At 49.1% G+C, this 26,817-nt stretch overlaps 1 protein-coding gene across 2 annotated transcripts; it reads right to left on the bottom strand.

The window, feature by feature from the left end:
- LOC102562996 (cytochrome b5 type B) lies at nucleotides 1-26,216 on the bottom strand. Of its 2 annotated transcripts, none has more exons than XM_019487734.2 (5): nucleotides 25,865-26,216; nucleotides 15,954-16,082; nucleotides 15,348-15,374; nucleotides 6,178-6,209; nucleotides 1-5,014 (listed from the first exon to the last, which is right to left on the bottom strand). In XM_019487734.2, the coding sequence occupies exons 1-5, from the start codon at nucleotides 26,000-26,002 to the stop codon at nucleotides 4,846-4,848; spliced, it is 495 nt and encodes a 164-aa protein (XP_019343279.1). In that variant the 5' UTR covers nucleotides 26,003-26,216; the 3' UTR covers nucleotides 1-4,845. The 2 variants fall into 2 exon arrangements, with proteins under 2 accessions (XP_019343279.1, XP_014465572.1); XM_014610086.3 differs by having other exon boundaries at nucleotides 4,921-5,226; nucleotides 25,865-26,179.
- Between the last annotated feature and the right edge of the window lie 601 nt (nucleotides 26,217-26,817).

Raw genomic sequence — 26,817 nt, 5'->3', positions numbered from 1 at the left:
TGCAGTAAAATAACCCAGCTTTAGTGAAACATCTGACAGTTACGATACAGAACTGCGTGCTCATTAGTTGTACAGATGCTTATTAAAAACCAAAACCACCCCCCAAAACCAAGTATACAGTGCAGTGTTAAACAGTATCAAGATACAAGAATTCACACTGTACAAGTCATTCCAACTTCAGGGCCGGGCAGCTGCTTAAATTCTTCCCACTGCCACCAGTATTTTCCTTGGATCAATTAAGATGACAAACACATTTCAAACTTGGCTCTACAGAGGCTCGTATCTTGTTCCCTTTCCAGTCATCATCTTTATCAACTAAAATTCAAACAGAGATGGGAATAGATTCAAACCCGCATAATCTGGTCTTTATCGCTCACGGAGCCAATTCACTGTTACCCTTTGCTTTCGGATGGTGAAGGAACTAGGTTCTTAAAGAGTCAAAAGCTACCAACAACAGTCTATTACACTGGTGCCCTGGAGACCAGTTTTAATTTGGTTACATTCATAAATAAGTGCTTTTGCTTCTGTGTACAGTAGTTTACCAGGATCCCTTTCCAAAATACCAGAAGGGAGCAGAGCTCACACACCCAGCTTTCATTTCAGCAAAATATTTTTCTTGCGCAGACGAGAGTTGAAACAGTACCTTTATTGTGTGGCAGGGCTGGTAACAAACATCTGCGGTGCGAGAAGCTCAGCGTAAAGACAAAGATTTGTTTAGGAAAAAAATTCCTGAACTAAGAGAGGTAAACAAACGTTGTTAACGCTGCTTTTGTTCATTCAAAAAGTGTGAAACCTAAGTGGGTCCGTCACCAGGTGAACCGAAAAGAAGAGGATGAACCCCAATAACCCCTGCTCCAAAAGGAAGTGCTTATGAAAGATCCAGGCAGACTGCAGTCAGGCTCATGTTAGTGCCAGCAACAACTAGGTGTGTTCCTGCTCCAGTTTTCCATCATGACCAGCAGCATCCTTGCATTTTAGTTCTAGGCCGTGCCGCATGCCTACCAGAGAACGTCATCTGGATGGATCTGTGGAACAAGAGGGACTAGTGCACAATCTGTAAATGAATCCCACTGTACTGGAACCAGGCCTCCAGCAGCAGAAGATACATGCACTGGCTGAACATGTCCCTCTTCTCCCCCTTTCCCCAGGAAATCAGGGGCAACTCAGTGCAGCCAACTCCAGAGCATTAGCGGTAAAGCCTCGTTCCAAGGCTAACGGCAACAGCATCTGTGAAATACCATCGTTGTGCAGGCTCAGAGCAAACGGAGTAAGACTTGAAATTCTCATTTAAAATACAAATCACAGTATGTCTTATTAGAAGAAGCCTAGGAGGGAAGATAACTCCTTATTAAATGATAACTAATTGTTCCTCCATTTTTTAAAGGCAAAGAGTCATAGGAAGAATGGATTTGCTCTTAACAAATAAAGAAGTCACCCACCAAGTAACCGTCTGTCAAGAAGCTACATCACAGGGCACGAGACAGATATTTGTGGCTTTACCTCCAACCCACATATTATCAGTCTCATCAGCAGGGACAGACAATAAATGCTCCCCGGACCACCAGGAGACCTTGCTGGCTCAGTGACGGTGGCTCTAGCTGTCTGTTAATATAGTGTTAGACTGAGGGGAGAGTTTCAGTAGAGTGGACATTTAGTTCTCACTACGCAAAGTTTATTCTGTGTAGACTGTTAAAAACAAGTGCAACAGAGGAAAAAAGCCTGGTTGGTCCTTCACTGCAAAGACACAGAATTGGGTGAGAGCCGAAAGGTGCCGGGGTTATGTCTACACCAGTAGCTAGGCCTGTGCCCAAGCACACAGATGTGGACCATCTCCACTGTAAACCCTGCAAGCCCAGCTTGGCCCGGGGAGCTCTGCTGAACTTCCAGGTACGAGATCCAACCCACCTCCGCTGACCCACACCTGCAGAATCTGGGACTCACCCAGTCACACAGGCACCAAGCACAGAAAGTTGGCCAGCAGCAATCCCACCATTCCCTGTTCCCGATTTCTGGCTCTCCTGCACCCCACATCCTTTTTCTCCTGCCAGAAGACTGCTGGTGTAGTCCGTACAGCTACCACAGTTGCAGACCAAATCCTAGAGGGAACCTGGGAGATATCTGCACATTGTGCTCATGAAATAAGCAGCAGTGTGAATGGTTTTGGTGCAGACTACAAGGTAGGAAATTCACAGGAAAGCAGGGGGGGTTGGCGAGCATGACCAAGGCAAACCCCAAATACTGGTGTAGAAATAACCTGAATTATCCTGCGAAGCTAAGGATAAGAACACTTGAATAATGCTACTGGCACAGGACTCTTACCTGGGATAGCGTAGCTGGTTTATCAGTCACAGTTACATGCAGCTGGCAAGAGATCTTAGCCTAGTGACCCAGGGAGATAGAGGTTCTCATCCCACACAGTGGAAAGGAGACTAAAACCTGATATACAGAGATTATTAGTAGCAAGCATGATTTTAGTTTTCTGCTTGAATGGTAAATGCTGTTTTTAGAAATAAGGGCATTCCAACCTAGAAAATATGAAATATGCTGCTTACAACAAGTAGGTGTGACAATTCCTTCCATCCCATATGCTCTCATTGGCTGTGGAGAAACCTCCTTGGCTAACATAATTATGCAGTGTATAAAGGTCAGAAAGGACCATAGTAAATCAGTCTCATCACACTTCTCTGGGAGCTCATGTTCAGTTTCTTATCCATCATGCCCCTCAAAGTCCTTTACAGAACTATTGTAGCCTGTCCTTCATTTCTACCTGCAGGAATTGATATTTGGCCACATTTAGACATGCTGTTTGATTGTGTGCAGCTCCCCGGTCAATCTAGATGTCGGCGATTTGTCCTCTTCATTGTGTGCCATTCCCCCAGTCTTTCAGTTTTTTACAAATGTCGTTACTGCTGATTATTTTTCTTTCATGTCTTTGATAAATGCTAAATAGCATAATGCCAAGAATCAACTCCTACTGGGCTCCACTAGAAACACAAGCACTTAATGAACGGTCACCTTTTATACCTGCTTTGAGATCTATCAGGTCATTTTAAATCCATGTAATGGGCCATGTTGGTTTTTGTATCGTTCTACTTTATTTATCCAAATGTCTTGCAGTACAAAGTCTCGTGCCTTACAGAAGTTTAGGCATCACATCAGGACTATTACTTTTATCAGCCAAATCTCTTGTATCAAAAGATATGTTAGTTTGAGAAGAACTGGAGAGCTATTTTTCATAAACCCAAGTTGACTGAAATGTAACCAACTCTATTTTTCTGAGCCCTGTACCATTCAGCTCTCATTTTGTCTGTGATCTATGGGCCTGCTGACTGGATGTCATAACTCAGGCTGCCCGTTTACCTTTTATTTATGATAGGAATTGGGGAATTTGCTGGTGGGTTTAATCTGGCTTAAATTTACATCTATCTTGGAACACAACAAAAAAGCAACTTGGCTGACGTGTCCAATTTCTTTCCTTGTAGCAGTGAGCCAAGGACAGCTTGCAATGGTGGGATGCCTAAGGATTGCTAGCAGTCTTTAGCGCCATGCCACACAGACGTCAGAAGCTCCATATACCAGATCCCAGACTAACATGGCAGCTACACCCTTCTGAGTGCCCAAAAGAAGGGTCTTTAACCAAACTCCTGTTGTGTGGAATCCCAACAATAACAAAACCAAATGCTGCCATCCTGGAAGCTCCACAACTAACACCAGAGGACTTTCTCTCTTAATGTGTATTGATCTCATGGCCCTGTACATTTAAAAAATGACACTTGAATTCCCTGAGGTTAAGTCAGCTAAACCACAATGCAAGGAAGTGTGCTACCTGCACAGGAGGAGGAAAGAAGAACAAGGAGCTAGACTGATCTATCTATCTATCTATCTACACACACACACGCATGCGCACACACACGCTTTACATATGGGAGAAAAGCATGCAACAAAAGAGAAGCAATGGAGCAAAGAAGGCATTTCTCACCTGCTAAGACACTCTATTGAAAACCAGTGTCAGAGCAATGGTAAAGAGAACCACCGGGGGATGTTAGAACCAGGACACCAATTCCCTTTTCCTATAAGTTGTTCTGTTACGTCAATCACATGCATTACTTCTGTTCCCTCTGTGCTGTAGGTCAGGAAGAATAAGGCCTGGCAATCCACAAAACACTTTTTTTCCTTGTATGGGGCCAACTACACAACAGATAGTGGTGGAACATCACATTCCAGTTCCGGTCCCAAGAGCATCATACGTTGCGCTCCCAAGGTAGGAGACTTAAGTCTTCTTCCTGTTTTGGTCTTGCTTAGCCCCACATTTTAGATAGGGCTGAGCTTTTTCTGAAGTACATGCGGCAGACCAGGAGCTCAGGAACAGACAGAAGACCTCTGTTCAAGGAGGCCAGTTATCAGAGCTGTTTCCTAATATTACTGCACGTAGCAAAAGCAGGCAGGGGAGCTGGGGCCCCAGGTATGACAACTGTGAGCTCTCATTTTACAGGACAGGCAGGTTAGAAGGGACAGGTACAAATACTACAAAGTGAACTGGAGCATTTTTAAAAGATACAAACATCTATTTGCTTAACCGTTTAAAACCAGACACATACAGAAAAAGGCAGCGAGAGCAAACAATTTCCTGCTGCTCTTGTTATTCTTGCCTGCATGCACCAGGAAAGCAGTATTACTAGTCAGTCCTAGAACGTCTTTGCTGGATAGGACAGGAGACAGTTGGCAGTTTCTCTCTGATGACACTCATATGAAGGACTGAAGCAATTCACAGGCTCACACACTAGCAGCTGTTTCATGTTCTCTGGCTTAACAAAAAAAGGCACTGAAAGAAAAGTTGCCCATAACTTACAGAAAGAGAGAGAGAGAGAGAGATGCATGCACGAACACGTACTGGAATAGTAGGAAGTTGCACTTGCTCCATGCACCACAAGGAATGTGGGTCCCAGAGTTAGGACAGACACTGCCTGACAATAACTTGGCTCTGCAGGCATCAGCGTTGCTAGCAGACTCAGAGCTAAAAACAAAATATGCAAGGTTTAAGGCAACCAAAATCCCACAACTGCTGTGTGCGTGCATACACTGCCTCTCATTCTTGTGCGTTCACTCATGCTTCTCAAAGTTCCAGCGAGGCCAATTCAAGAGGACTTCCCATCCAACATGTAATAGCGATACATTAAACCTATGACCAGGGCTCCAAGGAGGGGGATTAGCCATGTTGACCAGGAACTAAAGGGAAAAAAAACCCCACACACAAGACAAAAAACAGAAGAAAGCAGTAAGTTAATAATTTATTTAACATACCTACATTCATGACTGCCTTGATCTAGCAAATTCTCAATCCTCTCATAGTAGTCAGTGGGAGACCAAATATTTAGACACCAGTAGGGGCTCACCTTCAGCAAGACTGACTTCTCAGCCAGTATCCTCATGGAAGGGTAAAATTTAGGCACCTCTCCTGATTCAGTGCTACAGAGAACTCCCCTCCTCTCTGGTGGACCCACAATGTGCACATCTAAGTGCCACTTTAACAACAGGGCACGAATCTGTGGTGTTTGCCTAAATCAACCCCACTATGGAACAGAATAGACTGCAGCCACAGCCGAATAAGGTGAAGGTGTGGACCAGAGAGTATAGACCTAGGATGAAAGGAGGCTCCTTTTGGACAGGATGGAGCTCAGTGCGGAGGGACCTGTCCACAAGGACTAACTACTTCTCCATGTTAAAGTGGTGACCTACAGCTCTAGGTTATCTTGTATTCAGTCAGTCTAAAAATAGTGGCTCTGCATTTGAGTTCTGGGATTTCTGCTTTGCGCACTGAACAAGACAGATGTGCCCCAGATCAGTGTTTCTCAATCTGAGTCACAACCCAAAAGTGGGGTGCAAAAATATATGAAAGGGTTGCGAACAAACTCTACAAATGGATCCTCCTTTAAAGGAGCAAAACATGGGAAACCATGGGTATTCCCTGGCAGGCTGGTGGAGCTCCAGCCTGCAAGGGGCTGCTTGGGCTCCCCCGCCCCACACACTGGGGGCCTGGGTGTGGGGGGCAGCAGGTTGGGAGTGAGGGTACTGGGCTGGGATTGGATCCTGGTCCAAAAAAGGTTGAGAACCACTGCCCTAGATGGACCACCCCTGCCCTCTCACGTTCACATTTCCATATTAAACAAGATACCATACCTGAGCTGGCTGCCAGGTGTTGCATCTGGATCCTGAGGAAGGAAGGGGGAAAAGGAAAGACACATTATACAAATGGTGATAACAAAGCTACAAAAGGAAGGGGGAGGTGATGCAGAATAAACCTCCCACTCGCCCTTCCCCACACTTCATCACCGCGGGCATTTTGTTCCCTCCTCCTCCTCAGTCTGACCTATTATGTAAGCACAGGCTTGTTCTAGATCCATCCAACATCTGTCAAGGTGACTTATTCAATCTGCTGCATGCACAGTGGAGGAGAACGTGTGGATCCCCCAGGTCTGAGACAAATCTCTCACCTGTGAGCCTTTCCCCAAAGTGATGTTCCCCCGGACCATCTCATTTGCAGTCACTCTAGCACACATCGCCATCCTTCCCATCACCCAAACATATGACCTAGGACATTTCAACCCCTCCTCCGCACGTGTCTCACTTATCCAGGTAGCCTTCCTAATGCCCAGACAACTGCCACTCATTCCGGCTGCCTTCATCTCCTGTCTTGACGACTGCTCCTCCTGTGCAGCCTCCATGACATATCACTGCTGCTCTCTAAACTAGTCAAGATGGCCTCCTGTTATTCGACCCGTATCACGTGTTCCTTCTGCAAGTCCCTATGCTACATACCCCACTTCTACCATATCACATTTAACCTTATCCTTCACCTCCAAGTCTCTTCATAACTCTATCCCTCCCTCCCCCACGTTGTTTCTGTGGGCTCCATCGTTATACTGCTGATCTGCTGTGTCTGTCCCTTCCCAGAAACATCTTTGCAATTGCAGCCAGGTCACTCTGTGTTCACGGTGCACCTTCTTTGACCTCATTTTCAAGCCTACTTCCCTCTCCTTCAAATCATCCCAAGACATGTCTTCCAGGGTACCTACAAGTGTCCAGTCAGCTGTTCATGCCTTGAACAGGGTGCACACGGCTGGGCCCTAGCACACTCGCATTTTTTAAAGCAAGTCTGAGTCCCAAGCACTGAACTCATAAGACAGGACAGATGCTCAAAACCAGCCAGTTTGTAAATGTCTGTACGTGCAAGCCACAGCACTGGCCTTTGGTGTCATGACAGTTTTCCACAGTATAAAAATACTACATTTTCTTTGGCTCCATGAAAATGATGGAGTGACCAGAGATCTTGTTTTCATGTTAAAGAGCATGAGAAGAAGAGGACCATCCACAGCGTGAAGTACAGAGAACGGAGCATCTGTACAACACTTCTCCCCAACACGTTGCACTTAACCATTTATGCTTTATTTGAAAGTCAGTGACCAGAATGGGCACTGGTTTAGAGGCGGGGTACCACCATCATTAGAAGATAGTGATGCAAAGCTGGCAGCATATTTTTATCATCCACTTTCTGCATTATTTTCTATCTTGTTGTTTCTAACACCACCTGTTTGTTCTGCCTTCTGTATCACACTGGACCGTGCTACTTCCCTGCCTGAGACCTAACAGAGCAGCTGGACACCCGGGGCAGTGCAATGCACAGAGGCAGCAGCAACTTTTAGATGCTACCGTGTTGCCGATGCAGCTGCTGCCCATCGCTCTGCCTTAGTTATGCTACTGCTGCCTACAACAGAGCAGAAAGCTTTCTCCTGAGATGATCCTACAAATTCAGAACCCAGCAGGAGAAGGGATTAGATTTCTCCTGTTCCCCACACAGCATCATCTTAAATATAGCCAAGTGAATTTCTATTTGTCAGGGAGCTGCCCAGCCCTTAAATTTCTTAGGACTCCACAGAGATCCACTGTTTTGACATATGTAATTAGCAGTACTCTGTATAATTACTGCATTTACCCAATGCAGGATGACTTCGAATAAGATGACTCACCCCTCAATAATTAGATTCTATACATGGAAAATTATAAATTTGTTATAATTTCCTATGTACAGGATCGAATTACTGAAGGGTTGCCTTAAATTTGTGTCGCCCCCCGTCCCCCTCTCTACCGCTGTGATGGGGAAAGCATCTGTGCGGGGGAGAAGGAGGGCAGCCTGACTCTCCATCTGGTGTCCCTCCATTCACGGACACCCTCACCCCACAGACCCACATTGCCACCCAGCTCCTGGACCAGGATCCACCGCAGCTGCTGCTGACTCCAGGCTGTGGCCCTGCCCCTGGTGCCAGGGCTGCAGCAGCCACCTGCCTCGGGCTGACACCTGAATCCAAGATGGGTCCCCCGGGGAAACCTCATCTTGGATTTGAGTAAATGCAGCACCATGCCCAGACTGGTACCCACTGCTACGTACACTGTAGTCAGGCTCTGCATCCATTTATGAAAAAGAGTTGAAACAGAAGGATCTGGAAGGCATAACCTTTCAGTTCTTCCATCTCACCAAGCCCGGGTATGACCTGGCTTGAACTACCCTTTCCAAGGCTGGTTGTAGCAAACAAACCCTCCCAGGAGAGACTTAAGCTGCTTCTCCCTTCAGAGCACTGCTAGTTCCTTTACTGCTTCGTGGTGCCAGGCTACTGGCAGTAGCCCCGCTCTGAATGATTTCTAATGAAAATGTTGTCTAAGGCAGAGTGTTCGGAGCCAAGCCTCCAAGCCAAGCAAGAAAAGAAGCCAACTGCAAGGCACATATTTAACTCCTTAATGAGGTTGCGTCTCTCATATCTTCCCCTCGTCGGGGCTCCAGTACAGTGCCCCACGCACTCCTGGACTATCTGAGTTTGAAGCTACATCCTAAAAGCTCAGTGATGTTAAACACAAAATTCTTGTTCTAAGGCCAAACCCAAGTGGTTGTGCATGTCTCCAGAGCTAAATCTAACAACACTAAGAGTTCAGTGATCGGGACAGAGTGAATGATGCAAACAGGTCTGCGGTTCAAGGCGTGGAAATAACCCAGTGCTGATGTCAGGGGGGAGAGGGCACAGAGAACACTTCCCATTGCATGCCGAGGTGCCTGCTGAGCTTCAGAAGAAAACCAATTTGCTTACAAGGTTTATTTGATATCGCAGGTTTTGTGTAAACAAGAAACCACTAACTCAACTCCATGGACGAAAATGTGAGTGACTCAACTTCCTCCCTCCACGTTTAAGCTGCAGGGATCAAGGTGGGCAGCTCAGGAAGAGCGGAGCATGGAAGCAACTCCTTTGGTCAGATCAGGGACTGTTCTGAAAGACCTGAGAGCCGTGTGTAGCCCCCCTCAGCTGGAGTGCCCAGTCTGCCCTTGTGTAACGTGGGGCCGTCTTACTGTTTGCCAAGCACCAACAGGACATTCAGCGCTACGCGAAACATAAAAATAAGGACAGATGATCAGTTCTTGGGCCCAAGGACTAACAAACCAATGCAGAGCAAGTAGGACAGAACTGGGAGGTTCAAACAGAAGGGAATAACGTGAGGTGACTTAACAAGGTTTGTGTTTTGTTTTAAAGTCTTATTTCTTGCACTTGGCACAGAAAACTAAAGTCCTTGGGAAGGATTTAGAATGAGCCAAGCGCGACTGCCTGCTGGCCAAGGCTGGGAGGGTATTCCACACACGGCGCAGGCAGCAGCATGCCTCCAGGAACCACCCACACTCAAAGAAAGTCAGCTCTCTTTTCCCTTCTGTCTGCTGGTGGGTTTCTTCATTAGGGTTAGCCAAGGGAAGGGCAGCTCAAGCTAGCCAATGCAGTTAGAAGTGAGTGGTATAGTTAAGCCAATGCACTGGCTTTTCACATCACTTCCTTTATTTCAACTCCGTTTCAGCACAGAAACACAGCCGAGTGCTATAGGAACAGACTTCCAGCAGAGAATTGGCATTTCCCGGTTTCCGTGGATGAAGAACTGAGTGGACATTTATTTATATGCCGTCCTTCTCAATGAAGGCTCAGAGTGACTTGCAACAAAAGAAAAAAAAAATAAATTATAAAATAGGAGAGAGAGCAGAACAAGACAACTTAAAAACCAAGCATCCCTTTGTGAAAATAAACCAGGTTCCAAAGCATCATGCTGTCATGAGCAGAAGGACCTAGGGAACAGAAAGGCAAGAGTCTCCTGCAGCCCCCCTTCTCCTTACAGCAGAAGTCTGAACCAGGCAGGAAGCCTTCTGGTAACTCCGACAGATTCACTGTGACAAGGGAGACTCACTTAACTCCAGGCCAGACATGAAGGCAGACAAAATGGCTCTGGCCAGAGCAAAACTTGCTGTGCACAGAAGCTAGAAGTAGATGTGACCAAATGAAGTAGATAAGCTGTGCCAGGATGTGTCCACTGATCTTGTGGGACAACACACAACATCTTCCCTGCTTATAGATCCCCCAGACATTTTGGGGCACATCTCCAGAAGAGGGGAAAGCTGGGCAGGCGCTCTCAGGGCTTGAGGGGCCCAATCCTATGTGGGAATTAAGGGGTGGGTGGGATCGAGCCCCTCAAGTCCTCAGAGTGCCTACCCAGCTCTGAGCTGTCTGCACTCTCATGCCATAAAGCCAACAGACCCAATAAAGCAGTGGAAACTATTACCACCTCTGTCACAGCCACAAATGTGGGACACGTGCCATGACAAATAGCATAGATGTCTGTCTGCTTATCCTTTGTGCTGGCAGAAGAACTGATATGGCAGCACAAAGACAGTCTGTTTGGCACCAGAGAGAGGAACCGAGAGGCAGACAAGCCTATGGAGCAGGTCTGAGGAGTCTGCTGGAGCAGAGTGTGCATATCAGCAGCTTCCTATCCACAGAACATTGGGTTCAAGGTTAGAGTCTGCCTAAAGACACTTCCCTTTTCCGTGAACAACTCGTACCCCCAGTGGCTGGAGGAACAGGGCGGCAGCGGCAGCAGGAGCTCCTGTAGCCGCTGCCAGCAGCGGTGGGGGGAGCGCTGACCAAGGGTCAGCGATTACCCACAGCCACTGCCAGCAGTGGCAGCCAGCAGGGATTGTGGACTTCCCGCAGACACTGCTGGCAGCTGCCGGTGGGGTGTCAGGAGGTGACCGCCCACAGGTGCTGCCAACAGTGTCAGCAGTACCTTTTTGTAGGGGGTGAACCACCACCACGTGCAGAGGGTGCACATGCACCCACATGCACCCTCTATGCATCACCTCTGCCCTTTTCCATTCCCATTCCTTCCAGCACTCTTACCTGGCACCACCTCTGAACTGAAGAGCTGCATAAATATGCCAGCTCCAAATGTAGAACCACCCAGTATGAAAGAAAAGGAACAGCAGTGGTCAAGAGAGGTGCGTGTTGACACTCAGCCAAACTAAAGGGGCCTACTCACATCTGGACCAAGATCTGTGCCAGAGAGCAGTCTCCAGGACATTTACTACACATCAGAGGATGAGATCACATACCAGTGCAACCAAGAGCAACAGCTGTACTTAAATGGAGGCTCGAGTGCTCTTGGAGGACTTCCCCAAAGTTCAGGCATGAAGCTGATGTCAGAGAAAATTACTGTCTTGAGCATGGAATTGCCAGCTCCCCAATGCACTAAAAACCTGTCTGAGCTACACAATGTGACTAGAGCACAATCTGTGCATGTAGGGCTCCCTGTTCAACCCAGCCATCCTTCAGGTATGCTTCCCTCCACAAACGGTGACTAGGAGAAAGAAACTGAAGTCTAAGAGAGCAGCACTAGAGACCCACAGGCCTCAAGACAGAATACACGAGGCCTCAAGACATGAATAAATCAGTTACCAGAGTGAAAGTTGTGCTGAGGTAGGGGAAAAGCAGTCTTCAACAGCTTGTCCTATTCCACATTAAGCAAACAAGGGGATTTTTAGGCTCTAGATACCTAAGCACACCACAGAATCTCTGGTGTTATTCCTCTTCTAGCACCACAGCTTGCTTTTTCCAGTCTCCTTTTAATAGTCCTCCAAAAGAAGACCTAAACTCTTATCCAAACACCATAATCTCTTCTAGTTAGTGTGCCAGAGCACACTACATGTCAGCATGTGCTGCACATCTGTAGGGGATAACCAAGTTCTCAAGAGAAGACTCTAGCTATGAGAATGCTAAATGGGAACAATAAAGAAGCTCCATCAGCCCTTTTTGATGCCACCATTTGAAGAAGCTGGTCAAGGCCTGCGAACAGACTTTGTATATCTTGCGCTCATCTTGGGCTAGGCTAAGAGGCATCTAATAAAGGAATGGGCAGAGTGGGAGCACCGCTTGGCACTCCACTGCATTTCTCCACTGCTTGAGTTGTAAGTGGAGGATTTTATCACTTCTCCAGACGCACAAGAAGAGCCCTTTCCCAAGCACATAGCTAAAGTGAAGAAGCCAGCACTTGTTGGCTACAAATGTCCAACTCGGGATCCTTAAAATTCTAGTTTATTAGGCGGACTGAAACACTGTAATCATAAACCTTGGGGCTGGTCCCCACACACACACACGTGCACACATATACACACACACAGTAGCAGGCTACAGAGTCAGGTATACCTATCCTACAAGCGCTGGAGTCTGCCGTCGATGGCCAGTCGAGGCTTCTTTCAGCGTGGTGTTATCCTCCAGAAGGGGGTCGCCGGCTGGTCCTTCTGGCTGGACATGTCTGGTCGAGTTGGAGATCAAGAGGGCGCCGCTGAGGGTCACTTTTCACTGCTTTTTATCTGTCCCTGGCAGACTTTGGCGACTCCCCTGTTTTCAGGTTTGCCCAATCCAGGGGTCATTGACCCTCGTGGAACTTCCCCCCCTCGGTGGCTACTGGACGGCATCTGTCAGCCCCAGGGGTCGTCCGCACGTATGTGCAGGTTTGGGAGTCCGTTGATGAATTTTGAATAGGGCTCTGGGAGTGGTCAATCTGGATATATTCAGCCCAAAAGTTGGTCTCTGGCGTTGATTAATTCAGGCCAGGGCTTCTAGCCCCTGATCAGTGGCATTTAGAGATTTCCCGGTTGTAACATTGTCTTCTATTGAGTTCTTCCCTTGGCTGATCTGCAGCTTCCCAGGTGTTAATTGCTGCCTGCTGCTACTGTGTTACACACTCAGTCACCTTACACATTCAATCACTGATTCACTCGCTCTTTCAGGGGCCAGCCTGATACAGAGAAGGGCAGTTTGATTCCTGCCCTTGTTAACATTGTTACAATGTATAACTTACTTATGAAACTAAACACATTCAGTTGAAAGTTGAAAGGTGAGGAGTATAAAATATAAGCTACAAATGCCATGGCACACAAATAGATAAAAATACCAAACTACAAGGGGAGATACAAAATGCACACATACAAATTTTAAAATACAATTCCTTATCTTAAAGTGAAAGAGAGAGGAAGGAAGAAAAGGTAGAAAAAGAGAAACATATCCAAAGAGGGGAGAGCAAATGCAGGCAAGAGGAAAAGGGGGCTTTCTGCTACACACTGAATCAGCAGTGAGCAAAGATGTTAACCTAGGCCCAGCAGAGGGGAAATTAGGATGGAGAGGCTCCCTTTCCTTTTCTGCAGAGGACCAGTAGATTCCAGTCATATTCAAGAGGCCAGTCGGATAACACTAGTTACCCAAATGTTACTCAAGGGGTTAAAATACAACGTATGACATACTGAGGTGACAGGCACCTTAGAAACACATGAGAGATTAAGGGGAAATACTCAATCGCTGTGTCATTTGTACTACAGATATCAGTGGTATTGTCCTGTACTTAGAATGAACTATCACAGAATTAGGTTTCTAGGCCAGGAAGCAAGGTAAATGCCTACCACTGTATGCCTGCATTTGCAAACAACAGTATTAATGCATGGCACCCCCCTCCAGCTTGCCAGCCACCAACATGCAAACAGCTGATCCTGCAGGGATCTCCCCACATGTGCACCTGCTGGGCTACCATAAGACATTGTACCTCTGAGGGGTCTGCAGTGGACTGTGTAACAGGTGCAATTGGTTTACACATCTGAAGGTCTTTAACCTAATGATGTAGCATTATTCTGGCCTCTCCAGACATTAATATGGTCTGTGCAAGCCCTTTCAAGGGCTGCTAATACAGGGCAATTAAGGCTTTCCTGACTTCTGGAGGAACATCTTTTGGGTTACTAGGGCACTTCCCTGCACATCACGTTTACAATCAAAAGGTGATGTTCTTATGACAAGTTCAATAAACTTAACTAGGACATCATGCTCATTCCAAATCCATATTGACACAAGCAGGGGAATGGGGATAAAAAAAAGACAAAACACAGATAACGCACATAATGCTCAGAACTCGTGTTTGAACAATTATTCTAATCTTCTCCCTCTGAATGACTGAATTGTTTTGTGCAGTAGAACAATATAGAAGGAGAGACTAGCACCTCTTACAGCCAGGACTGCAAGACAGCAAGCGGCTCCTCTCCATGCCCCAGGTAAGAACTTCTGTGCCCAGATCAGAATTAAACATGCCTCACCTTTACCAAAACTCATTCCACTTGCTCTGCAGTTTGGGCCACAGTACAGAACGTTACATCCACCTGGGCTGTCTGCTGCAGAACTCCTGAGGTGTGCTGACCCTGCAAGTCTCCCCCATGTTCAGTCTGCCTGCTCTATGTACTGGATTCACAAAACAAACCCAGAGGAGTCTGCATTACTCTGAAGGAAGAGGGGTTAGGACATCCCTGGTAGTTTCATTTCTGTTCTAAACACTGGAATTTCTGTCTAGCAGCTCATCATATGCAAGAATCACTTTCCCTGCCAATGTCGCACAGCTAACCCTGGCTGGAAGGTGGCAGCTACATTGCCTGGACAGGCATAGCAACATTACAGAAGATCCCAGGATGGGAAAAGAAGACAGATCCTGTCTCCCTTACCATTTCAAGGGAATTCTGTTAGCTCCAGTTGCTAGAGTTGGACTGTGGCAGGACACCAAGGCCAACACACTGGCTCTTGGTAAAAGCGCAAAAATGGTCTGGGGGGATAAAAGGTGAGAATACCACCAACACCCACCCCAAAAGAACACAGCAGACCAGTTTCACTTCCTACTGGTACCAGCACTGCAGAGAGCCCCTACTTCCACTGAGGATCAGGCTGTCAGGTTCAGGCTGTTACTCTATTTTCGCCACGCTCTTTCCAGAGGTCTTCACCAAACCACCCAACCTCTGTTCTTGACATAACATTTCTTGCCTAGGTTAAAAACAAAAGCAGCCTAATGCCACATAGTGTGAAAATGGAACATCTGCTAACTGAACATAGCACAGGCCCCTCCACATTAAGTTTAAGTAGGAAAAGAAACAAAGAAAACAAAACAAATGAACACTGAGATCTTACCTTAGAGCCTTCATTTTTACGGTCACACTGTTGGGAGGGGGAAGAAGAGAAAAGAGTAAATACTGTAATTTAACCTTTTGGAAAGAAGTTTTCAGTCACCAGGGGAGAATCAGCATGCACACAGCTGACACCGCTTGAGCCACTACTTGGATTATTTTGACTTCATCTCTCGTGTAACCAAGCCTTCAGCACCTGAAAAGTGCTGGCTTTAACCTCCTAAAAATCAAATCAGGCTGAGGGCAGAGGTATGTTACCAGCTATCCCACACCACCTTAACATCCTGACTCACATTGTAAGGAAAAGTTCAGGGTGCTAAATCAGCCCAGAGGGACTTCTTTAATACCATGGACTGAACTGCAGCCAAAAGTCATTTCTGGATGATGGAAGAGAAAGGATTGGTTCAGCTTTGAATTTTAAGTACCCTCTGTTACATCATGTGATCTCTTTTGCTGGGGAAAAGTAGTACACAACTCATCACTGTGATAACAGACCTTGATGAAACTGCCTGCTGGGTTATGTAAGGAGCTCTACAGTCAGTACTGCATTCACTCTCACACACACACAGTGTACTTGGAAATAAGGACATCACAACCAGTTCCTCCTTACCGGGTGAACCTCTCCTATGTAGTACTGCTTGAGCATTTCCCTGGCATCTATCGAATGTCCAACATCCTCAAAGCTCTCTGTGGCATCTCTCCCAGCCTGCTCAAGCAAAACTTCCTCTCCACCTGGATGCTGAAAAAAGAAGGAATTCGGTGAGCACAGTGCTGTGGGATAAAAGAAAAAAAATATTTTTTGAGAAGCATTCCCTCCCTCAAACACACAACTACTTTCTAACCTTTTCAGTTCAGCACGGCCACTGCAAACCAAAAACTCAAGACAAGCTCCGCTGAAGATCCATTATCTAACCTCCCCAGCCAGGCTGTTAAAAGGGATGAAAGGGCACTGTGAGGTCTGGCACACCCCCAAAATCCAGCCTTGCCAGCTCTACTGATAGCAAAATCCCTCCAGCAACAATGAGCAGTTCTCCAACTTCCAGAGAGAGGCACTGACTTGAGCCTACGAGTCAAGTCTGCTCTGGAGTTCTCAGACAGGTTAGTCCAACTCCTGATGTATTCGTGCATGTGCTAATGCAGCAGTACAACACAGCCGTATTTAGTCATGAGTTAACATCCATCAAGCAAAGCATAAGGATATGAGCCCTCGCTGCAGAGCCTGGCATATGGAACACACCACACAGGACACTGATTCAAGACTGTGACCAATCTAGGCCAGAAAAACCAGAAGAGCAAGCATTTTTGTAATCCCATACAGCAAGATCGACTCTCTTGCTTGCAGAGACATCTTTTCCTGGCTCTCTCCTGTTCGTATTTCCCATTTTGCCCATCCATAAAGAATTCTGTCCCATCTTCCTTGCTTGCAACTGATGCTGCATGTGTTCGTGGGGGCAATGTTACCAGTTTGTTTCTCAGCATGCTACAGTAATAGGCTGCTTGTGGCCCTCTTCCCACACAAAGCAATAAAGGAGAGAGACACAAACAGAGAGAGAGGTGAACTCTGCCAATGTCATAAGCCGATGCAACTCCTGCCTGCACTCTGAAGCAGCCTGTTCGCCAGCACTGAATGTGGTCTAGTCTGAAATTCTAAGTAGGAAGCTGTGAACACTCAGCAGCCAGAGAGAGCACCCAAGCTAAATGTTACTGTTTGAGCTTAATTCTAAAGACTCACCTCTGAAGCACCTCAGTCGCTGATACTAGTTTCCTTCTCCTTAGGGACACACTCCTGGCTTCTTCCCCTAATTTATGTGGAGCCCTACTGCCCAGCTCATGGCTGGAAAGCTGGAATGACCAGCAATCAACCACTGCAGAACTAGAGATTACCAGCACGAGTCCTTCCCCCAGCGTGCCCATGTCTACGAGAGGTTTTGACAGCACAGTCTGTTAGGTGTACGATTACAGACACCTGTGCCATTTCTTGATGGCATGGGCTGCATATAAGTATTTTGCGGGTGCAGGAATCTCTCTTAGAAAGCCACACTCCTAATCAACATTGCTATCTTAACAAAAGTTTCTAGCACAGACCAAACCTTAGAGGCCAAGGGGCATCTGCTGATAGAAGCTCTCTGGCTGTGCTCCTTCTGCAAGGGCTGGACACACTTCTCAGTACCCCAGCACTGGCTGATTCACAAGCCAGAAACAGAACTCCAGCAGCAAAGATCACCAGCCAACAGGCCTGTTAAGTGCAGCCCCCTAAGAGTAAGTGAGCGAACAATGAGCTTGAGAGAAATCAGGACTCTAGGTGCCTTTGGGCACAGGGCTTTCTAAAGCATCCACAACCACATGTGTAGACCAAGAAGGTGAGGCCCACTCCCTGCTGCCTGGAAGTTTCCCCCACAGCCTGTGAGCCTGCAGAAGAGAAGATACACAGGGACTGTAAATTCAGTTCAGCAGAGAAACACCTGTTTCCCTTTGCAATCCCTCTTTCCTCCCACAGACACAGAGCAGTAGTTAATGCCCCTCCTCTTCCCCAGACTGCCCGAATCTGCTGCCAAAAATCCAGATCTTTCCACTTGGATACCACATGTCATACCAAACATACCGTGTTTGTGATCCCAATGCCAGGCAAATCATTGAGCTCCAGTCACACATTGTAGCCAGCTTCTGCAGCCCTCAGCACTTTGCCCTGGATGAGTCCCCCGTTCTGTCCAGGTCCATAACAAACCTTATTAATAGGTGGCTTGTGCTGCCTGGAGCAGGCGCAATATGGACATTTGCAGTCTTAGACTTCAACAAAAGCCAAGCAACACCGCAATTATAGAGTGGGCCGCTGGGGATTGCCAGGTTACATGTCGTTATCCAGAACAACCTTCCAGCTCTGTCAGAGCCCTGCTTGCAGAGCCATGGGATTTCTACCAGATGTTACTTTCAAAGATAATTTACTTTTTCAATCCACCCAATCCCAAAAAACCAGGGGTAGACAGTGGAATCCACAGAGGCTGGAGTAAATACTGCCTTTTAGGAACACTCTGCTTTTGTAAACAGCAGGCAGAAGGCTAGACCGGCACAGCTCACTTGTCCTTCCGCTCTTGGGTCCGAAACGCATCGACGCTTTCTCTAACAAAATTGCTGGATGAACTTGCTAAAAAAACATGTAAAGTAAAGTTGTATGCAAGAAGAATAAAGAAGAAAAAGGAAGTTATATGTGGACATGTGTAGCCATCCTTCACCATGATCAGCCCTTTGACCTAAGTGGACTTGCATTCAAGAAGTGACCAGACATCACCTTTCTAAAACTGACTCCCTAGTCTAGACACCCAGCAATGGAGCCAGACAGTTCTTACCTTGTCATACCAGGGCAAATGCAAAAACAGACACTATTTTTATAAGAGATCGGTTAGTTTTCCAGGAAACTTCATAAAGCTACAGCCCCTACAGGGAAATGAAAAAGCTCTGGGCAATATTCGAGGTTCAGTATTAAGACTGCACTGCAGGAGGAGCCAAGAGGCTAGAATAAGTTAATGAAGCTCTTAATACATTTTTTAATTAAACAAAAATGGGAACACACACAAATAAGCGAGCATTTTGCCTGGTGCCAGGACTCAGCTTTCCCTCAGCAATAGTGCTTTAACAACCAGAATCCTTTCCCTGCTGGAGCAGGATGTCTTCATACTTAATGTATAGGCAAGAAAATAACATCAAGCGCCATCAACACCTGTACGCAGCAGCACCCGAATGGCAAAGCACTTACTAGTGCTGGAGCGTACCACCAGTGCTGCTGGAAAGAGAAGACTGGGAGATGGAGGCCTGAACCACAACCAGGCCTCGCACAGGCCATCGACTCAACACACTCATGCCCTGACCCCGCTGTAAGTCACAACAGGTGCTTGAGAGAGGAGTGTTTAAATTGTCCTCTGACATCAAACTCTAGGTCAGTTGTTCCCCCAAACAAGGGCAGAGGTGATCAAGGAAAGCTGCTGTACTCCCAGATTCAACTTGCCCTCACTTTTAATGTATGTCTACTGTTGTATGGGGGCACCTTGGAAACCGTTTGCCCTTGTATCCTATTCCTGAGGCAGCCTCTACCATTACTAGCCCTGAGAGCAGCGCAGGGGCAGACAGTGAGCCCCTCTGCTTTCGGGCAATTCAGATAAGCTGTGGGGGAGGGACACAAGTCGATGTACCTACCCCAACCCACGCAACGAGGACTGGGGACCGTGGCAAACAGTGCATGCAGCATGGACACGGTACAGGGACTCCCGGGTGAAGCCAGAGTTCCCATTACACAAGCTTGTCATACCAGTCTGCATCCAGGGGGCTGGGAACAGCTCTCGCCAACCCACTAAGCCAAAGATAAACTCCGTACACAAGCTCAGAAGTGACACTAAGCTCTTTGGCTAATTAGATCATTGGATCAGATGGGACACGTGACGGTTAGCTTGAGGAGAGGTGCAGAGGCTTTCATCCCCAATCCCTGGTGTCGGAGTAATAACACGTTACAGGCAGCAGCACTATTGTGAAAGAATGACCTGCAAGTTCTGAACAAGGCCAGAGAACAAGGACAGGAGCCACCCAGGCAGGCAGAGTTCATCTTACATGGGCCCAGCAGGCTCTTCATTACCTGAAACTTGTTGAAATGCAACAGGACCCTTCTCCGGGGGTCATTAACTGTTCATCTGAAAACACGTCTGCTGGCAAACAAGAGCAGGAGTCCAGCCTTTGCTCCCTGCTGCTGGCCCTCGCAGTGCTCTGGTCCCAGCCATCTTTGAGTCTGCAGGAGACAAATGCATTGGGATACATGGAGGATTTTAAAACCCCAGCTTTAACCTATTCCTCGCTGCCCATGCCATGGAAACAGGAAGCTGCAGCCCCTCAGCTCTGTGGCACAATCAGCCATGCAATAGCTTTTTAACGATGCTTGGATCCTTGCCTTTCCAGGACAGAAACTATGCTTCCATCCTGGTCCAGAAAGTGTCTAACAGGCCGCTCATTAGCTTCACGGTTTTCATTCCACAAACAGAAGGTGGCACTTAGGGCACCACTGATTTTGGTTTGGTTTGAATACAACTTCATGTAGGATACAGCTGCGGCAAGACTGCCCAGCCTGCCTTGCTCTTGGCCTAGGCTCTTTCCATTAATAAGCTGAATTGAGTGGATTTCATGAAGTCATGTCTGCCAGCCCTGTGAAGGAAGAGGGCAAAACACCCTCATCCTCAGCCTATCCCTTAAGAGGCCATGCCCAAGGGTTCTCATTACTGGGGCCACTCTTCCCAGAGAGACAGACTCAGCATTGACTTCAAACCCACTCTGTTTGCACAGACATATAGGAAATAAACTTCCCAGCTCCTCCACCCGCATCCGAGCACCCTGACATTTCTTGTGGTTTTAGAGTCAGGCTTTTCCACGCGGAACTTCTCTCTCCTCCCCTGCATATGTCAAAGGGCCGCACCAAGGGGAAGCGAGCGTACAACAAAGCTCTGTCAGATTCACAGCACAGCATCTTCTCCTTTGATCACCTTCATTTATAGGACTTCCAAGTACTGCTTGTAATAGCATCAGATAAAAACCGTCAGAGAACGCAGCTTTGTGATTTGTAGGGTCTCTTTATAAAGGGACAGAATAAGTTCTTGCAAACGCTCTTACTCGTTGAGGATGGCTCAGTGGTCAGCATGTTAACCCTGGCCCTCCAAAGCCAAAGCTAATTCCCTTCCATTGGCTTCCAGTCAACACTCGGCAAGTCACCTAGATCCAGATACACAAAGGTCCCTTGACACCAACTCCTACTTAGAAATCGGGGGAACTGGACCCCTAATACTGGGGCCTTTGCCTCTGCATATCTCAATTTCCCATCTGTATGGGAGGGATAATACCTGCCTTGCGGGAGGGGTTGTAAGAGTATCTATGTTAAAGAGTGACGGCCACTTCTGTAACACAGGTGTTTAAGACAAGCAGAAATGCAAATGGTGGGGAGGATATTAACTGCCCGAAACAGCAGCTTGACCACGGTGAGGAAGCAGGTCCTGGAGAGGAGCAGGCTGGCAGAAGAGAGCTGTTTACAGCTAAGACAGATTATAATGATAAAAAGGTACCTTGACTCCTTCCCCTGCTTCCCACTGGCTGTTCAATGTGGGTGGAGGATCGACTCCTCCACCCTTTTCATTCTACTTGTGAGCTACATCGAAAACTAGGGTAAGGCATTTAAAGACTTTTGCAACCGCAGCACAGAGACGCTACTGTAACTTGCATCCTTAGGTTTAGTACATTTCGACTGTAGAGCAAATGACAGCATTAAATATTCAAAAGGGACAGACAAAAATGGCTGTGCTTCACCCCAGGACTTTTGAAGCATGCAGTCCACTGCTGCAGAGCCAGCCTTGGGAGAGAGACAGACAAGCCAGCTCAGGGATTTTGCGTGCAAAAGCAGCTCCTGAATCTGCAGATCTCCCTCTTTTCATCCAGTTCTCATGACCCAGTGGACTTTTGCCATGGGGCGAGTCCAATGTCTTAGCTGCTGTTCCCATTATGCAATCAGTGACGCAACATTACCAAAAAAAAAAAAAAGGGCTAAAATAATCTAGATTGCAACCTACACGCTTCAAATATTCAGACTGCCCAACACCTGGCTAGTCGGAGACCAGGAAGCGCAGTTCAACAATCTCCTAACAGAGGCCTCCTAGAGTTTATGCAATCACCCTGCAATAGCACTTCAGTGAGTTCAGCAATCCTGTACAAATAACATGTGGCCCAGGGTTAGAGCAGGCAGCAATTAGCAATTGCCCAAGCAATTACAGAGGATTGGGAGGAACATTCCATGCCGAACCCCTGACATCTGCAGTTAAAAGCAATTCAGAGATCTAAAAGCAGAACAATTGATCAGTCACTGTGATATATTTTAAACAAGCCTAAAGTCCCTGGATCTGACCGTCTCCATATTGCTCTCCAATACCTGTATTGATTACACAGTACTAACAGGGCTAGAACTAGCTTTTGTCAATAAACTAAGGCCTAATCTACATTTAAAAGCTTTGCTGTGCCAATAAACAGCGCGATTCCTGCCAGCAGAGCTATGCCATAGACTTTAGTGTAGGCACAGGCTTGTGCACACTCTAGAAGACATCTACTGGTCTGGCTATACTAGCAAACCCTGCCCTGGGGCAGAGCAGCCTTGACAAGTAACTGCAGCTTCCTTGAGCAAAATTAACTGTATGGTTAAATGCTCTTTTTGTGCTGCTAATTACATCAAGCCTAGGGGTTTTGCTGGTATAACATTTTCATTTAGAATAAATGAATGCACACATACGTAAACCCTACATGGATGTAAACTGTATCATAGATTTCATGGACTTTTGAGCTGGAAGGGACTCTAAAGGATCATCGAGTCCAGCCCACTGCCCCAGGGGCAGGAACTCAGCAGGGATCATAGGATCCCAGCAAGATAAACATCCAAACGTGTCTTGAAGGCGTTCAAAGTGGGTGCTTGAACCACCTCCGGTGGCAGTCTATTCCAGACCTTGGGGGCTTGGACAGTAAAGAAGTTCTTCCTTATGTCCAGCCTGAATCGGTTGCGACGGAGTTTGTGACCGTTGGATCTTGTCATCCCTTGCGGGGCTCTGGTGAACAGATGTTCCCCCAGATCCTGGTGAACACCCAATAAACTTATAGGTGGCCACCAGATTGCCCCTGAGCCTGCGCTTTTCCAGGCTGAAGAGTCCCATGGATCTCAGCCTCTCATCATAAGGTCTGTTCTCCTGATCTCTGATCATGCGCGTGGCTCTCCTCTGCACTCTCTCAAGCTTCTCCACATCCTTTTTGAATTGCGGGGCCCAAAACTGGACACAGTACTCCAGCTGCGGCCTTCAGAAGAAGGCTTAGTGCAGGCTCGGCTTTAGTATTACCAGTCCTGGAGCTGTACCACTATATTATTGTTACTTAGCTCAGAAAGCAAAGCAGCAGTATAAGCATTTCTATCACAGCATTACTGTGTCCAAAAATAAACTATAATGCCCCAGTTAAAATGGCAAAGTGCTTAAGGGTAGGCAAAGCATTAGCACTATTACAAAGGGTAGGGAGTGAGCAAGGCACTCACAAGCAGCCTGCTCTTGGGTTTCTCTGTTGTTGTTTTTTTTAAATGAGGACCTGAGCCACGGAGTTTGGCCAGGACAGCTAGTTCTGCTTGTGCCTGTGGACTCCACCAGACTCCTCCAGGAACGTGACAGGCACTCGAACTAGGGAACACGGAATTGTCTAGCAAACTGGGGCAGAAGGCAGGCGACTGAGGTTCTACTGCTGCTGGCTCTGCCATGTATTTACCTGCCGCGTGACCTAGGATGCTCGCCTTCAGGTGCCTGCTTCCTCTCACAACCATTTAGACTAAAAGGTACGTAGGGCAGGGCCTGTATCTTTCCGCATGTGCACAGTGCTTAGTACATGGGGGCCCTACCCTCAGTTGGAGACTCAGGGTGCCAGGCATGGGTACATCAAGGATCTGGGACCCAAGACCATGGAAGTCTGGCAACAAATCATAGAATCAAACGACCAGAACGGACCCTACTACATCATCAAGCCTGGTCCCCTGCTGTGGGCAGGAAGTTATTGGGGTCAGACGAGCTCTGTAAAATGCTTGTCTAGCCTCATCTTGAACACCTTATGAGCACTCGTAGTGCTCTGGTGAGGTGCCAGAGGACTGGAAAAGGGCCAATGCGGTCCCCATTTTCAAAAAAGGGAGGACCCAGGAAACTATAGGCCCGTTAGTCTTACCTCGGTCCTGGGGAAGCTCTTTGAGAAAATTATCCAAGAGCACATCTGCAAGGGACCAGCAGGGGAGATCATACTCAGGGGCAATCAACACGGGTTCATTCGAGGCAGGTCCTGTCAGACCAACCTGGAAGCCTTCAACGACCAGGTCACAAAATCCTCGGATACAGGTGTCACGGTGGACCTAGTCTTTCTGGACTTTAGGAAGGCCTTCAACATGGTCTCTCACCCCATTCTCGTTAAAAAACTAGGCGACTGTGGTGTTGGCAACCCATCTATGTGTGTAGGTGTCAACTGGCTGGAGGGCCGCACCCAGAGGGCGGCCCTCCAGCCAGTGGACGGGTCTTATTCGACCTGGAGAGATGTGGGCAGGGCTCGGTCCTCGGGCCTGCGCTGTTCAACATCTTCATCAGCGACTTGGACGAGGGGGTAAAAAGCACCCTGTTCAAATTTGCAGATGACACTAAGGTGTGGGGAGAAGTGGGCACGCTAGAAGGGAGGAACAGGCTGCAATTGGACCTAGACAGGTTCCAGGGGTGGGCGGATGAGAACAGGATGGGTTCAACACTGACAAGTGCAAGGTGCTGCACCTGGGGAGGAAGCACCAGCAGCAGACCTACAGGCTGGGGAACTCCCTTCTCATCAGTGCAGAGGCAGAAAAGGATCTTGGAGTCATCGCTGATGCCAAAATGAGCATGGGCCCACAGTGTGGGGACGCGGTCAGGAAGGCCAACCGCACCTTGTCGTGCATCCACAGATGCATCTCGAGCAGGGCCAAGGAGGTGATCCTCCCCCTCTATGTGGCACTGGTCAGGCCGCAGTTGGAGTACTGCATCCAGTTCTGGGCGCCGCACTTCAGGAGGGATGTGGCCAGCGTGGAGAGGGTCCAGAGGAGGCCACCCGCATGGTCAGGGGCAGCAGGGCAGGCCCCACGAGGAGAGGCGACGGGACCTGAACCTGTTCAGCCTCCACAAGAGAAGGCTGAGGGGGGTCTAGTGGCCGTCTATAAACTGGCCAAGGGGGACCAGCAGGCACTGGGGGAGTCCCTGTTCCCCCGAGCACTACCAGGAGTGACTAGAAATACCGGCCACAAGCTGGCAGAAGGAGATGCAGACTAGATATCAGGAGGCGCGACTTCGCTGTCAGGGCGGCTAGGACCTGGAGCCGGCCTCCAAGGGACGTGGTGCTGGCTCCGACCCTGGGGGGCTTCAAAAGGAGGCTGGATGAACACGTGGCCGGGTCGTGTGACCCCAGCATCCCTTCCTGCCGTGGCAGGGGTCGCACTTCACCATCTGCTCAGGTCCCTTCCCACCCGACCCACCATGCCACCCCCGAGGGAGGGCGGTGACTGCACCAGCCGCGCCGCGAGCGCGTTCCAGACGCTGGAGACCCTTGCAGAGAAGGGCAAGGCTTCCCCGGTGCGTGTCTCTACAGACGCCGTACAGCTCGAGCGGACCCGGGGCAGCCCCCGGGGTCAAAGGCACCGTGGTGTCAGGACCCTCCGTGCCCTGCCCAAGCCTTCCCGTGGAAGAGCCCGCACTCCCCGCAAGCCCATGGGGGGGGGGGGGGGGCGGCTCCCCGCCTGACACGGCTCGGGAGGAAGACCCCGCACGCGCCCCTTCTGCCTCGTGAGTCTGACGAAGCATTTCTTCGGGCCGCAGTCAACTACGTGCCCGGAAAATACATCGGGCTCCCGGGAGCGGGCCCCCGCCAACGGCCACTGCGCCGCCCCGCCCCGCCTCCGCGGAGCCTTGGGCCCGGGCCCACCTCGGCCAGGAAGCGGCTGACGTCGTAGACGCGGCTGTGGATGACCAGCCAGGCCTCCCGGCTCGAGCCCCGCCTCGACACCTCCTCCAGGGTGAAGACGGGGCTGCCCCCGGCCTCGCGCCGCGGCTCCGCGCCCATCCCGCCGCCGCCGCCGGTCCCTTCGCTTCGCCGCTAGCTTGGCCCGCGGCGGCCGCCGTCCCCGAGCCCCGTCCCCCAGCCAATGGCCGCCGCGCTCCCCTGCCTGCCGCGCTCACGTCCGGCCAATGGCAGGCGAGCGCCGGCGGCAGCGCGCGGCCACCTGTGGTTCCACTCCCGATGGCTAAGCGGAGGCGGCCGGCTTCCCGCGCGCAGCCAATGGCGCCGCGCCGTGCTGGAGGCGCGGCCAATCAGCGGGCGTCCCTCTTGCCGGCTCCGCCGCCGCCATCTTGCCTCACTCCCGGCCGCCCTGGGGCCCCGCCCACCTCTTCCCACGTGCCAGGATCGGGCCCTGGGGCCCTGCCCAGCCCAGCATACCAGGATCGGGCCCTAGGGTCCTGCCCAGCATACCAGAATTGGGCTCTGCGCACCAGGATCGGGCCCTGCCCAGCCCAGCATAGCAGGATCCGGCCCAAAGGCCCTACCCATCATACCGGAATTGGGCCCTCTGCACCAGGATCGGGCCCTGCCCAGCCCAGCATACCAGGATCGGGCCCTGGAGCCCCACCTGGCCCACAGAGCAGAACCAGGCCCCAGAGCGTCACTCCCATCCCTGCCCAGCCCAGCCCCGTGCACCAGGATCGGGCCCCACAGGTCTGGACATCTGGCAGCAGAGGCGCGGTGGCCAGACCTGGGGCCGAGCACGCCGGGGCTATTCCTGTCTCGGTCTGGTTACGTCCCCACTAACATCTGGCAACGAGCTCCGCCGCAAACCAGACGCTGTGCGGAAGACAGCCTCCTTTTTCCGGCTTTCAACC

This window comes from Alligator mississippiensis, chromosome 10 (genome assembly GCF_030867095.1).
Source record: "Alligator mississippiensis isolate rAllMis1 chromosome 10, rAllMis1, whole genome shotgun sequence".
In the NCBI taxonomy this organism is placed as follows: domain Eukaryota; kingdom Metazoa; phylum Chordata; order Crocodylia; family Alligatoridae; genus Alligator; species Alligator mississippiensis.
Note: the sequence above shows the minus strand (reverse complement) of the source record. Positions and strands in the feature narration are given on the sequence as shown.

Coding starts and splice junctions, on each gene's coding strand:
- LOC102562996 (XM_019487734.2), bottom strand. CDS start 26,002: ATGGGCGCGGAGCCGCGGCGCGAGGCCGGGGGCAGCCCCGTCTTCACC. Junction 15,375..15,953: donor ACATAGGAGAGGTTCACCCG/GTAAGGAGGAAC, acceptor CCCTCCCAACAG/TGTGACCGTAAAAATGAAGG. Junction 5,015..6,177: donor ACACCTGGCAGCCAGCTCAG/GTATGGTATCTT, acceptor TTTTGTTTTTAG/CTCTGAGTCTGCTAGCAACG.